The 14,200-nt window shown below is 41.2% G+C and overlaps 1 protein-coding gene across 3 annotated transcripts in view; it reads left to right on the top strand.

Moving 5' to 3' along the window:
- Nucleotides 1-13,995, top strand: part of tsc22d3 (TSC22 domain family, member 3) — a 41,469-nt gene extending 27,474 nt beyond the window's left edge. The window contains exons 1-3 of one of the 3 annotated variants that reach the window (XM_059345608.1): nt 4,682-6,241; nt 11,796-11,847; nt 12,418-13,995. In XM_059345608.1, the coding sequence (XP_059201591.1) occupies nt 5,775-6,241; nt 11,796-11,847; nt 12,418-12,693 (795 nt within the window). In that variant the 5' untranslated portion in view covers nt 4,682-5,774 and the 3' untranslated portion in view covers nt 12,694-13,995. Of the gene's footprint in view, nt 1-4,681; nt 6,242-9,073; nt 11,236-11,795; nt 11,848-12,417 lie in introns of those variants that run through there. The other 2 variants (XM_059345610.1, XM_059345609.1) reach the window with 2 other exon arrangements.
- Nucleotides 13,996-14,200: the final 205 nt, after the last annotated feature.

Below are 14,200 nucleotides of genomic sequence, written 5' to 3'. Positions count from 1 at the left end.
AAATTTGAGTCATTTGAGTCTCTGTCATTGTCTTCATAATCGTTTAATCCTCTTTGGGGTCTCTTTGTGTCCCCTTGGTGTTTATTTTATGTTTCTTTGTGGTCATTTTGAGTCTCCTCCTGTTAGGTAAGCGTCTCTTTGAGTGACATTTTGCAGGTGGAGGTAAGAATGGCCTCTGACACTTCCAATTCTGGTAACACTTTACAATAACCATCATTTATAAATGGTAAACAGATAGTTTATTAATGTTTAATCATCTTTTATAAACCATATTTAGACCATTTAGAACAGTAAATACATAATTGTATTAATGTTTAACTAACTAAATCATTTAAAATGGCTAATAGAAGGTATAATAATGTAAGTTTATAGTGTCTTTACCATTAACAAACATTTAAATTATAATTAATAGTTTATTAATAGTTTTAGTTGCACTCATTATAACATTTTAACACCATATTAGGTATGTTAATGATTTTGAAATGATTCATCTACCTTTAAGAAATTGGTTTAAAAACATTTAACGATTAAATATGTATAGCACTTTGTAAATAGTTAATAATTGGTTTATAAACCATCTATAAACACTACTTAGTTGGTTATTGTAAAGTGTTACCCCAATTCTTAGTTTGTGATTTTATGTTATTTTATGGATGATATTATACTATAAAGTCCAAATATCTGCAGTTTGTCTTCTTTTTAATGTCTTGCCACATAAAGGAATACTTAATGCTAATTTGTCTCGCTGTTTAAGCTGTTAAGGCACTTTCCCTCAGCAATGACCGCCAATGACTTGTCTCAAATTATCCGTGGGAAATTAGTGGTTGCTCCATCATCATCTCGCAGGTGACAAAGGATTAGTTTTAATGCTCAGCGGAGGAGCCTGCTGGAGTCTGTGGGAACGACTCTGTGTTTAGATGACACTGACAGCGATGGTTAGCAGGGTGCCTATCATCCAGTTAAATCCAGACTGTGCTGACAAGGCCGGACGTGCACGAGCATGCACGTATGCAAGCGTGTGGCGAACCGCACGCATTGACACACGCATGGGCATAACAAAAAAACACGAGCAAGCACACAAACACACATCAGGGGACGGCTCATCGAGGGCCCCGTGTTGTCCCAGTTGCTGGTGACTTGGGTCACACAGCTGCAAGCTCAACCGGACACAAGGCTGGGAAAAGATGGGGAAAGTGGGGAGATGGATAGTGGGAAAGTTTGAGGGGGAGGTTTGAAGAAAAGAAGGCGGTAAAGAAGAAGGAAAAAGGCAAGAAAAGAAAGAAGGAATAAGGATTTTATACGTGGGTTTTTATTTCATCCTGTTTATTTTATCTGTTTAACTTAAACCAAAGACTGCACTGTGTGTTCTTATCAGTTGTTTCTAGGATGAAGGAATCCCCAGAATTACTAATTTTGTGCCATGAGCATGCATGAATTTCTGAATTAGTCTCAGGGCTCATCTCTCTCCTCAACTACAAAATATCACTCAAAGGTATACGTAACAAGCAGGAAGAGACTCAAAATGACAAAAAAGACACACACAAAAAGACAATAAAGAGACCAAAACAACTATAAAGCAAAACAGCTGCAAAGACACTGACAACACTATGATAAGGGATAAATAAAAAAATAAAAACTCCACAAAGACACACAATGTGATTATAAGAGACAAAGCAACTATGAAAAGACACAACACCACAGAGAGGTGCAAAACAACTACAAAGACACACAAAACAATAACAAAAAAAAGAAGCTAAACAGCTCTAAAATGCTGTAAAAGCTGTCTTCTTTTGTAAATCTGTTCCCAGGGAGCCATTGTCTCATAGCCTGCCCATGGTCATGAAGATATACTGTTACTCCTTGTAATCCCTCACATCATTGTCTTGCTCAAAGTCAGTTTTTCTCACGTCTTTGAGTTTCTCTGTCCTTTGCAGTCTTGAAAAACTTTTGCTGGCCATTTCACTGTACTGTGTTGTAAAGCCATTAAGTGGTAGGGCTATAAAAAAGTCCCATCATTTAACAGATCTATTCACTTATAGCACAGATGCCGCCAAATAAAGATGCTCATACTTCATTAGCACGTATATTTACGTGCAGCACAGATGCTGCCAACCTACTTAGTGATATCCTTTTTTGCTTATGATGAACATATAGTGCCAAAAACATTTTAGCAATGACTTATTGATGTTCAAATTGTAGCAGATTGTAGTTTAACAGATGACACAGTATGCGAATAAAATAAAACCTGCCAACATGGAGCTGATAACGTGGTATAACACATTGCTTCGCCTCGGGGTGAATCTATGTGTATTAATCACAGCATATACAGTAGATTTACATTTCTCACCGTCATGACAGTCTTATGATTGATTTTCAGAGCAGTATGTTCCCATTAGTGGGATACCAGGGCTGAAGGGACTCAGATTAGACATAGATACAACCAGCCACGGCAGCTGAGCCGCACAGTACACTAAAGTAACATAGGCAGATGAATATAGACAGATGGCACTGAACTCTGTAACCTTTTGTTCAGAGATGTGATCCAGGCAACAGTGTATTTATCACAGGTGGCATGCAGAGTGGCAGCCATCTTGGATCAGCCTTTTGAGAATCACTTTTCATGCTTTCTATGTTAAGTAAACACAACACGTTTTAATAGATATTTAAGATTAGTAATAGATTCTATTGGCTTGTATGTGATCACACCCGACAAAATATGATAATGAGCAATAGGGCAGCTTTCTCACAAAACTTTGTGGTAAACTAGGCGACCCGTACTGAGTAAAAGAGCTTTGACATAGCTAATAACAAAGTCCACTGCTGTTTAACACTCCATGGCCAATTGCGTCCACGACCTCTGACCTTTTGTAGAACATCCGCGGAGCCATTAGTGAGAGCACTTAACTGCATCCTGAGAGTTTAATCCCTTATCTTCCAAAGCAAACAATCTTGTGTGTGTACATGTTTGCACTAAAACACAGATGGGAATCCTATGGGCGATGAGCTCGAACATTGTAATATCTTTATTTCAGGGGGTGTTGTATTGGGGGATGAATGTGACCTTACGGGGGGTTCACCTACTGTACACAACATACCCCCTTAACACACTCCTCTGGGTCTTGGCTCTATTTCTGTGTTTTCACAGTAAATTTAGCCAGGACTTTCTCCTCCGTTATAGCACAAGGTAAATCTTTACATTATGGCCGCGAGCTGTCGGACTTCTGCTGAATCACAGCCCGGTGCCAGATGCTGCCAAGTCCCAGAGCTTGTTAACTGCAATATACTGCACACAGCGCCATTAGCTGGAGTATTGCTTGTCCTGCTGTAAACTGCTATTAGTTTCAGTGAAGGCCACTGTAAATGAAGTTATTATCACTTTGTATGAAGTGAAATTAAGTCGAAATTAAGCGTTAAAGTGGTCCTCTGTGTCGTCTCGAAGAATTGAATCGGGGAAAGTGAGGAGCAGTGACTATCTGTCTTGTCTTGGTGGTAATGAACAAAATTTAGCATGTCACACAGGCAGATACTAATACACAGCACGGGAGATCCTCTATCAAGGGACTACAGTTCCTCACAGATACTGAAAAATACTAACACACACACACACACACACCTGTTTGTGGCGTCGTCTGATTGTGTACCAGCCTTTGGGGAAATCCAGGGGAAGAAATGTTCCGATGTTTCCTACCACACAAATCATAATTAAAACCCTTCTCTAGCTAAGTACAGCCTATTAAATAGTTGGTCCTTTGGCGCCTATAACCAACATTTAGTCAAAATCCTCAACACAGCAGCACAGACTCATAGTAATGCTGAGTTTATGACATATAATCAGGCCCAAACAGGATGCTTGACATCATTGCATTATGAAATAATATGACAGTGAAAGTCACATTTATTTTTTGCTTTGGTCTTCATCCATCTGCTCCCTTTCTTCAGAGATTCAGGGAAATATAATGTTGTTACCAACCGCCACATGATAATCAATGAGTGGCCTTGTCAGTCACTCATGCTGTTCCCCTGAATGTGTGTGTGTGCGTGCATGTACAGACAGTATTGGTCATACGTGTGAGAAGATAATTGCTTGGCGACCTGTAATTACATGGCACCACTTGTGAGGCAGAGACACGAAAACAAGAAACTCCTTATGGTTTACAGTAGACCGTAAAGAGACATACAGTATCTGTGAGGTCACCCATTGTTTTTATTAGCTCAATGTCTTGCTGTAGGCAAAAAAATACATGTATACTTTTGGATATTTACAGATAAGATTAATAAGAATTAGTGACTTAGTAGCACTTTGCCTGAAGACATTTATGTTCCATTTTGAAGGCATTCAAAAATCTAGTATTACAAAATTTATAAAAATTTTAAAAAGTATGTTTAATATGGAAATGTTGGCCATTGAAAAGTATGTCCATCTATATGCACTCAGTTCTTGGTTGGGGCTGTTTGACTTAAAATATTGGAAATGGAATTTCCCATGATATTCTAATTTATTGAGCTGCACCTGTCCTGTACAATGAAAGCTATAATAAGCTAAATCATTTTATATGTGTTTATTTGTCATCAAGACACATAAATGAGTATAAATGCCTTCATAATGTACGATAGTTGTGACCTTCATAGAAAGTGTTACCAATGTATTTTCAGGTTTTTAGCAATGTGACACCAAGTAACTGGAGATGAGGAAGAAAAGAAAGAGAAAAGGAGAACCACCCACCTATGTGTGAATGACTAAGCTGAATACAAAAGGATTAAATGTTCTCAGTTTTAAATGAATTGCTTCTGACACGATGGGTGTAAACATGCCCAGTCGAGCCATCCATTCCCTGCTGATGCTGCTGTGCGAACCCATTCACAGGCAGGTGAACTGCTGTCCTCGGTAAATAACCTTGAATACTGATTGTGATCAGTGATTGTTAGAAACTGAACTGAGTGAACCTGAAATTCCACTGCTACGGGGAGATATAGGTGACCTTTTGTTGACTCATAGGGTGTGTGGTATTAATCAGTTTGTTTTACTCTTGTCTTTTAATGTATAACATAATAAATAAATGTAATCATATCTAGTAACGAATAAATACATTTGCAAATGTTCCAAACATGCAGAAACCGGTTTTACACAACTGTCTGTCATGTAACACCACACGCATCACATTCCGTACACAATATCAAATATCAAAAACTCTCTATATGCCAAAAAGGTGGATTAAATGCAGACAGAGGTGTGAGACGTTTATGATGAACTGTCAGACTTGAAAGCAGCTTGTAATTAATCATGGCGGCAGCGGCTTACTTTTGCTGTTACAACTTTACCAGCAGCAATAGCTCTCCAAACATTAGCAGATTAATTACACCCCTCATGACAAAGGAGGGTTACTGAAACTGACAAACCCACTTAATCAGAGTTTAGAAGTGTTTAGGGGATTGTGAATGCCACACACGCAATGTGAAATGTTACATAAAACAACACTGAGATAATTCATCTGCCTCAGCTTGATTTCACATACACATTTTGACAAGTTGTGTAACTGATTATCTCTATACTCGCTGTATAAGTAAGGACACATTTTGCTGTTTGCTCTAATTTGGCTCCCTTTAGTGTCCTGGAAAATCTGGGGCAAGCTAAGGTCATTATATGGAACAATGGCCTTACTATGTGTTTTATTACCACTGATTGAGTGAGCTATGCAGATAGGTATGGTGATTGTTCAGGTAGAGAAAGATGTTTTGCTTTGTCTGGCTGATATAGAAACGCCAGCAGTGTAGAGATGAAACAGCTGGCGTCTTTTCAGAAATCTGTCATTTTCATTGTGACTCTGAGGCCATTGTGTTCCACTGGACTGGAGACATCATACGAGTACCAGTCGGAGCATGGCACTCACAGTTATGGTGCATATCCAGAAGGTATCAGCCAGCGCTCAATTGTCTCTTTGTGCTGTGAGAACACAGTTGTTGAGAACAAACAACAGCAGAGCAGTGAGCAAACAGTCAAACGGCTCCTGCCTCTTGAACGGCGCCTTCATTTGGACTCTAAGATGGGACACTCTCACACACGTCCCACTGAAGTTCCTCCCGCTGGGGCCATGCCACCCTCTCCCAGGACGTTGTGCGCCCTCCGCCTGGCCGAACCGTCCCACAGGTTCTGCTGCCACTACCAGCACTTCAGCTATCCTGAGAGAGCTATGAGCTACTCGCCCCCTTACTCACCGAGTCTGTTCAAGAGGCCAGATCGGCGGTAAGTTGGGGACTTGGTCTTGTGTGTGATCTGGCATGACAGTTGATGTCTGTCAGTAACAGATGTGCACGGGAAAGACAGTTCAGGAGAAGATGGATGGTACGTGTCAGTGTTGAAATGATATAGAGTTGTGGATGCAGTATTTGTCATGAAATGGCTTGAATGGCAGCAGTGGGAACCAGTGGCGGACTCAGACTCTCTGAGGGGAACGGGTGAAACAAATAAAAAAGGGCACCAGCTGCTTGTGATGGAGCATCAATGCATAGAAAGTTTTCTAGCATGTAGGCCAGTGTCTTTTTCTCTACAGGAAGGGCACCCTAAGGGGCACTTTACCATGTTTGATCTATGAAGGAGGTATCCAGGAGAGCCTTTCTGCTTTGTTGTTTTTGAACATTGGGGCACTTAGTAGAGAAGACAGTCTTGATGCTGCAACGTATTCTCTATATCAGCTGTGCTTAAATGCATACTATGCAGGGATTGTTGTTTACCACCGCCTCAAGGAACAAGAAAACAAACCCCAGATTCAGATGCCTTGTCTGCTTGCCGTTCGCCTCACTTTATTTGCATTTTTTCATCACTGTTTGCGCTTTTCAACACTTTCTACTCCAAAAGGGTGATGCCCCAAAACACCCTGAACACAGCAAAATGAAAAGAAAAGAGCAAATACAGGCAGAGAACAGGGTCTCTGCAGATACAGCCACCACCACACACTTCCTGTGGTCCATACATGATAATTGAGAGGGATTCTCAAATCTATGTATTTTTTTAGGATCATCCTGTACAGTCGATCTTTAATGAGATGCTGTGGCACTGTAACACATCTTCATTTCGCTGATCCTGCTGCTGAAGGTCATCTTTTGAATTTACACTAATTGTTGGCTGCAGCATTGCCAGCAGGCAGAAAGTGATCTCTCTATCTCTGTTGGATAACCATGTCAGCCATGTCATCATGTCACGCATGTACTGCATGTTTGATACAAACCATCACATAGAGTTATATTACATGCAATCCAAGGGCAGAAATTGACAGGCTGTTAAATTTATTGAAAACCCTCATGAGCAAGAGCAAGGCCATGTGCCTCGTTTCTATTCATGGCTCAGGAGACTTATAGGTGATGTGATAATAATGACTGCCTCTGGGTGTCCTGGTGTATGTATCATGTTCAGTATTCATTGGTTGTAACCGCTCCTGTTGCCCACACTGACAGCTTCCTCTGAGACAGCCTCTGGCTGCAGCCTATGGCAGGGCTGTGTGTTCTCAGGCCACACTCTCAAACACGCCATGCATTCCTAATTATGAGAGTGCAGATGGGACACATGCAATGAAAAGAAAAGAAAGGCATCCATTTGACCAAGAAGTGCTCTCAAACTGAAACTGTTTAGTTTCCTCTGTGGATTTGACCACTGGTGTTTCTCATTGGGCAGCATTGTGATCATGAATAAATGCAAAAATGCAGCTCATAACAAAAACGCTGGTGTTGGCGCCTTGTCTCGGGCTCATTCTTCCTCACCCATTGGTGAAGATGAATCACAGTATTATATAACACGGTTGGCTCTTGCAGAAGGGACATCTGATGGAAACTGTGGCCCATCGCCTAGCTGTGGAGTGACTCACTGGATTTGGCAAGCGCCAAACATGGTCAGGCAGTGAGAGTTCGACAGAAATACGAATGGCTTCATTTTACCTGTTTAGAAACATGCAGATACAATTTACACTACAATTGCTTATGTTGTGTGTAAATGTTTCACTTGATAAGATTTGAGCGGTTAATACACTGTAAATAAACAGGAAGTGCGATGAGCATTCTAGTTTTCACTGTTGTTATCTTTCTGCATGTGGCTCATCAGGTATATTTGACTTAAACATTGCAGGAAGGCTCCCCACTGTCTGCAATTTCTATCTGCGCATCTCAGCAGAGCCACAGGCAGTCGGTGCGCGTCCCCCCTACTAAATGGGTCTCTCACAGCGGGGCAAGGTAATTCACCAGCCCCTCAGAGCAGGGCCTGATATTAAACCTGGCAGCTGTACTGTCACAGCACGAAATCTGAGACGACAGGCACTATGGGCCCTAATACCCAGTCAATGTGCTTTCTGCTTAGCCTTGTTAGGCCTACCAAAAGTCAGCCTTTCCACTCTAATTATTTAGTTACATAACAGAACTCCTTTTTCTCCAAAAGACGGGGCAGACCTTAGTTTTCTATGCAGAGATCAGAAAGTTGAGTGCTTGGAGTCATTTGTTATGATTTAAAATGCCAGTTTTCTTTTCCTGCGCTGTGTGATCTTTTAGGAAATTTGCATGGCTGTATATAGGGATTTCATTGGATATACAAGGAGCAAATTTAATTGCATCCACCCAACTCAGCAGAGTATTTTTCTAAATGTTACTTTGACTAGCTGGTGATGTTCTGCATGGCGTTGGAGCTTTCGAAGAGAAATTATTTCGCAACAGAGGTTGTCTAATAGAAATGTAATTGGCTTATTATCAGTATTAGATCAGATAATTGTACAGCAAAACAACAAAAGGGGACACAATTTGACAGCAGAGAGGAGCTGAACAATTACAATAAAGCTATTAAAACCTGCATGGACGCCTCACTAAAAACAAAGTCTATTGCTCAATACAACCTGCCAGTACTCAGTGGAAAATACTGTGAAAAGCAAGACAACAGATAACAGCAGGAGCGTTTTATTCCCTGTGTCTTTTGTGGTCGGCTGCTAGCAGAAATTGTTTATTGCACTTTGCAGGATGCTTAGTACAACAGTTGCGTCACATGTTGTAACGTGCAAGGTCAAAAGTGTGTGAAGTGTCAAGTGCAAGAGGGCATTCACCAGAGAACAGAGCTGCAGGTTTGGAGCTGGGCTGATTCTTATATGCCCTGTAAGATTAGTGGATATTCATAATAAATATATGGGTAATACACACATGGATTACATCCTTTGTTGCCCTAAAATATACTTGAATGCTTTGTTTTTTAGTCCACACAATAGGGTGAACTACAGTGTTATAAAACTGAACTGAAAAACAAGTAGTTATGGTATGGTATGTAAACAGTATTAGCCAGTGTATGAATGAATGAATAGCTGGATGTCAATTATCCTTGAGAATTTTCCGTATGTCTTCTGAGCAGGAAAAACAACCTGGAATTGTTGATTTATGGAGGCAGGAAATGTGTATGGAAAATTCCATGGTAAACACTGAGTCCAGGAACTGAGCCTTTGTGATTAATATTGTCCCCCACTGGTCGGTGTAGACAATTCCACATGTTCACCACTAGAGGCCGATAGAGTTCAGATATAAACTCCGGGGAAAGTTACCGGGAGAGAGGGTGGAAAAGTACCTCTGCATGTGTGCAGGTGGTGCAGGACATTCCGTTATAGCATATGGCCTACTGTAAAAAAAAACACAACAACAATAACGTGATGGAAACAACATGTTCCTGTTGTCATTACAGTTGAAGTAATCGAGGACATTGTGGACTTATTCAAGTTTGCTTTGACAAATGAAGCCATGTCTAAGCTACCAATAAATAGTTTAAGATGACATTTTTCAAGAAAACACTGCCTACCATGCAATCGCTTGTTAAAAAAGAGCTCATTGATTCACGTGCACACCATATGCAACCAATCCTCGCGACCTTTCTGCGGCCAAATCGAGTTTTTATTTATTAGCACCACGATTGACATATTTATCCCGACCTTCTGTGATTATATATGTTGACGTGGTTGTTATGTTGTTGTTTGTTACAGTGGGGACAGATTTCGGTCTGTGGGTTAACTGCAGAAGTCAGCGGCTGAGGAAAAGTTCAGAGGCAGGGCATATGTAACGCTGCGTTCAAATGCTTCTCTAAAAGTCGTTTTTTTTACAATCACGATTGTTTACCAATAGTTAGATTCAATGCAACCCAAAATTTAATTCATTTTATGGCCTTTATTTTCGATTTTGTACTTTACATCGCAGAGTACAGGAAACAAATGTGTTGTTTTAGTTGACTAAATACTAAGTTGTTTTGTCTTTAATTGTCTGTTAATTAGATCCATTTCTCTTGCTAAAATAACCAAACACCAACAACCAGAAATGACAAAAAATACAATCTGTTATGCTAACAAAAAGCATGTATTACTTTCAGAGAGCCCAACATAGAACTATTCCAATTTTATATTCATAAGCTGTGTACGTGTTTGCACAGCTGCAGACAGTCTTACATAAGCAAATGTTTTGTTCTTGTGGCATGTAGACAAAAATGTTCTGAATGAAAATCTCAAAAAAGTTAAAGTATCACAAAACGGAACTATCAATAAATGTTATTCAATCTTTACAATACAGTAATTGCCCCAGGAATTAGTAAATTAACCTAATATTTATTTTTGCACAATAGCAGAGGGGGTTGAAATCCCCTGACAGAAGATTAAAAGTCAAAGTCTCACAAAACAGCAACACTACTAAGGCCAGCTTTGTAAAAACTTGTCGTGAGTCTTTTTTTATTTTTTAAATCCCCCCCTCGAGGTTTATTTTTACAAAAAAACTGGAGGTGGGGTGTATTTATCTTGCTACTGACTTTTCCCATGGCACGGAAAGGCACCACAAAATCAGACCCGCCAACTCATTTGACTAATGTATGCGCGCGTCATATGACGTCAGGTGGCGAGTCATTCAAATAGCAGCCGGTTTCAGAAATAGCATCAGACAGTCGCTCGTTCAAACCAGCGAAGCTCACACACACCGACACAGCAGTGCGCTCAGCTTAACAGCAGCGAGTTCAGTGCATCGCTACGAAAGAACTTAAAAACAGATCCGGATTTTACACGAAAGTGTCCAACCAGTCGCAAACGTGGCGAGAAGCGTAATCCAAACGAGTCTGGTACTCAACATGAGCACGGAGATGTTCGGTAAAACACCAATGGAGGTGGCTGTCTACCAGTTGCATAACTTCTCCATCTCGTTCTTCTCCTCGTTACTCGGAGGAGATGTTGTATCGGTCAAACTTGACAACAGGTAAATATCCGATAAAGCTGCAATATGATTGGAATACATCATTTAATAACGCTAATAATTTCAGTTATAAATGGGAGCATTAGCCTATTATTAACCTGCTGCAGGCCTCGAGTTGATGTATTTTCAAATAGCGGTTATAGCCATGCGTGCAATGTCTATTTGTACTTACAAAATGCCTCCAAACTGCTGTCTACCCTGCTATCTTTGTCTCTGCTGCTGTTTATTTGGACTTTGATCAGATAATCTGCGTGGAGCTATTTACTGTCTCAGTTGGCCACTTCCTCATGCATTCTGTGCTAGTTACTCTGTAACTTACATAACATCTGATAGTTATAATCTTACTCTCAGAGCAATTGCCCTGCTGTTTTATACCGTACAAGAATAAATGAGATAACAGCAGGGTAAACAGTTTTTCTTTCTGTTTTGTAAGCTTTCTGTTTCACTGGCAAAGAAAAGTCAAGTCAGGAAGCAGCAACATGTTTGTTTTCCTAATAGTATTTAGTTGAAGTCATTGTGGTTTTGAACTGTAAATTTATGGCTTTTTTTCTTCTCCCTTGCAGTGCCTCAGGTGCTAGCGTTGTGGCCATCGACAACAAGATCGAACAGGCGATGGTAAGCCCAGATAACACAAACTCCAGACAAAGACATGAGAAAAGTTCACATTACAGTACAGGCATGTTTTTACATACAAATCCCACATCCCCAGATTAGATATTGTACTTAATTATTAGACTGATTAATGCAGAGTTTAGAGCAGCTATAACCCACTGACCTCCGCAAAATGCAGTTTCACCAACGCACTCTGCACAAAAGCAGCCCTCTCTCTATGAATGCTCTAGGAAGTCCCTGTTATGTAAGGCACCACATACAACTGCATGCTTTATTCATGTGAGAAAGTAGAAAACAACTGTCTGAGATGATAGCAGGAAGTCCAAAATATAGAAACGGATAACATTTTTGTAGCACAGAATTCTTAAATACACCCTTGAGTCAAAGTTGCAACATGTATACTGTATTTCTAAAGAGATCCATGCCAGCAAATAGACAAAATGGTGCAGAAGAGATACTCTGACAGCAAACCTCATCATTTTTTTAGTACACAGCAGTGCAGCCGAGCAGATCAACATTTATCTTGTTTTGTTTTTGTACCTAAACTGATCCATCTCTTCTTTCTTCTGACAGGATCTTGTCAAGAACCACCTGATGTACGCGGTGCGTGAGGAGGTGGAGATCCTCAAAGAGCAGATCAAGGAGCTGGCGGAGAAGAACAACCAGCTGGAGAGGGAGAACTACCTGCTAAAGAACCTGGCCAGTCCGGAGCAGATGGAGAAGTTCCAGTCTCGCATCCCGACGGACGCGCTGCTACCTCTGGACAATCTGAGCGCTCAGGTGACCCCAGACCAGCAGCAGCAGCAGCAGCGCCTGCCCTGCAGCCTCAGCACTGGCTCTGCTGTATAAGTGGCTCTGCCTTGGGGCGGGCAGAGCCACTGTCTCTTTACAGTAATGGACCTCCATTTTGAACGTAAGCGTTACAAAAATCGCCGCTGCCGTGCAGCCTTCGTAATAGCGAAGGTGAAGCAACGGGGCTGTAAATGATCGAAGGGACACAAAAGAACTGTTGACACTGACAAGCACAAAGCAGAACTTAAGACGCTCTGACTGGTGCGGTGTCAGGCCCGTCCTCTGATACCGTCCAACTCTCTGTCGTAGTCTCTCTGTGTAGACAAAAGCGCTAAGAATAGAGAGATGGCTGCCTAGACACTGACGAGCGCTTGCTTTCAGACGGCGGGGGGGCTTTCCCCGCCCAGCCGAACCCTTCCAACAAACACCCTTGGCTCAAGAGAGACGCGGGGTGTTGATCGGGCTGGCCCTGCAGGTGCTAACTTGGAAAGTGTTGGGGAGGGTTGCTGTCCCCGCTCACCCAGAGGAGACGGTCCTCCATGTCTCAACGAGAAGAGCCCCATCATGCGGATTTGTCCGATGTCATAAACAAGTTTCAAGGACTCCCAGCCACACATTTCACACAACGAGGACTTTTCCTGTACCTACAATGTATTGCACATGTGTTCATGTACATTTAAGCATAACAAAAATAATCAACAGGATAAGCTAAGGCACCAGAGGTGGCGGTAAATGCAGTGTAGCCTTTTAGAGTTGGTGGACAGCTGCAGCAGCCTGATCAGTATACTGTCATGATTCATTAAATGTAATCTTGTATTGCCTGCAGTCGGGGCTTGCTGCTTATGGGGGAAATTAATCCTGCTATCTTCTGTTTTTGTTTCTGATTCTGAACAAAAATCAGTCGTTTGTATAATAGGAGCATTGTACAGTGGTCTTAAAAGATTTTTTATGTAATCTTGAGGGACAGGCATATCTGTCCATTTTGTCTGCCTGGCTATTCACAGTAAAGGATAACTACAGTGTACATAAAGTTGAAACGTCCTGAGGTAAATATAGAGATGGTGAGCAAGCAGAAGCCAGCATTTGTCGCTGCAGATGCACTCCTGATTTTTTTTAGCAGCGTCGTCCAGTATCTGGTCTGTTTCTTGCTCAGATGCCAACTTGAAAACGATGGCATGACAACAGTGCCTGTCCTTTTTAGTAAGAGAGGAACACATTTCCACACTGAGCTCTGTTGTTTGTTTTCTAGCTACCAAAGACTTTTTGCCTTCTTTTTTTCACACAACAGAAGTGGAGCAAACCAGGACCATGTGTAAAAGTTCACAGGGAGAAGAAGTCTTGTTTGTAGCTAGTGCTAAAGTTCCTATGTGTTTTGTAAAGATAACGGTATTGTTGCTGTAATGTATCCTCGAAAAAAGTTGTTCACTATGGTGTTTGGATACGACTGCACATTTGCAATAAACCTTATGTTTACATGATACAATACATTGACACTCTGTGTTTTGTTTATTCACTGCGCCCACACAGCCTGTGTGGGTTTTATGTTTAAATTCATGATTTACCA

This window comes from Centropristis striata, chromosome 12 (genome assembly GCF_030273125.1).
Source record: "Centropristis striata isolate RG_2023a ecotype Rhode Island chromosome 12, C.striata_1.0, whole genome shotgun sequence".
NCBI classification, from domain to species: Eukaryota; Metazoa; Chordata; class Actinopteri; order Perciformes; family Serranidae; genus Centropristis; species Centropristis striata.
The sequence above is the reverse complement of the archived record's forward strand: the minus strand, read 5'-3'. Positions and strand labels throughout refer to the sequence as shown.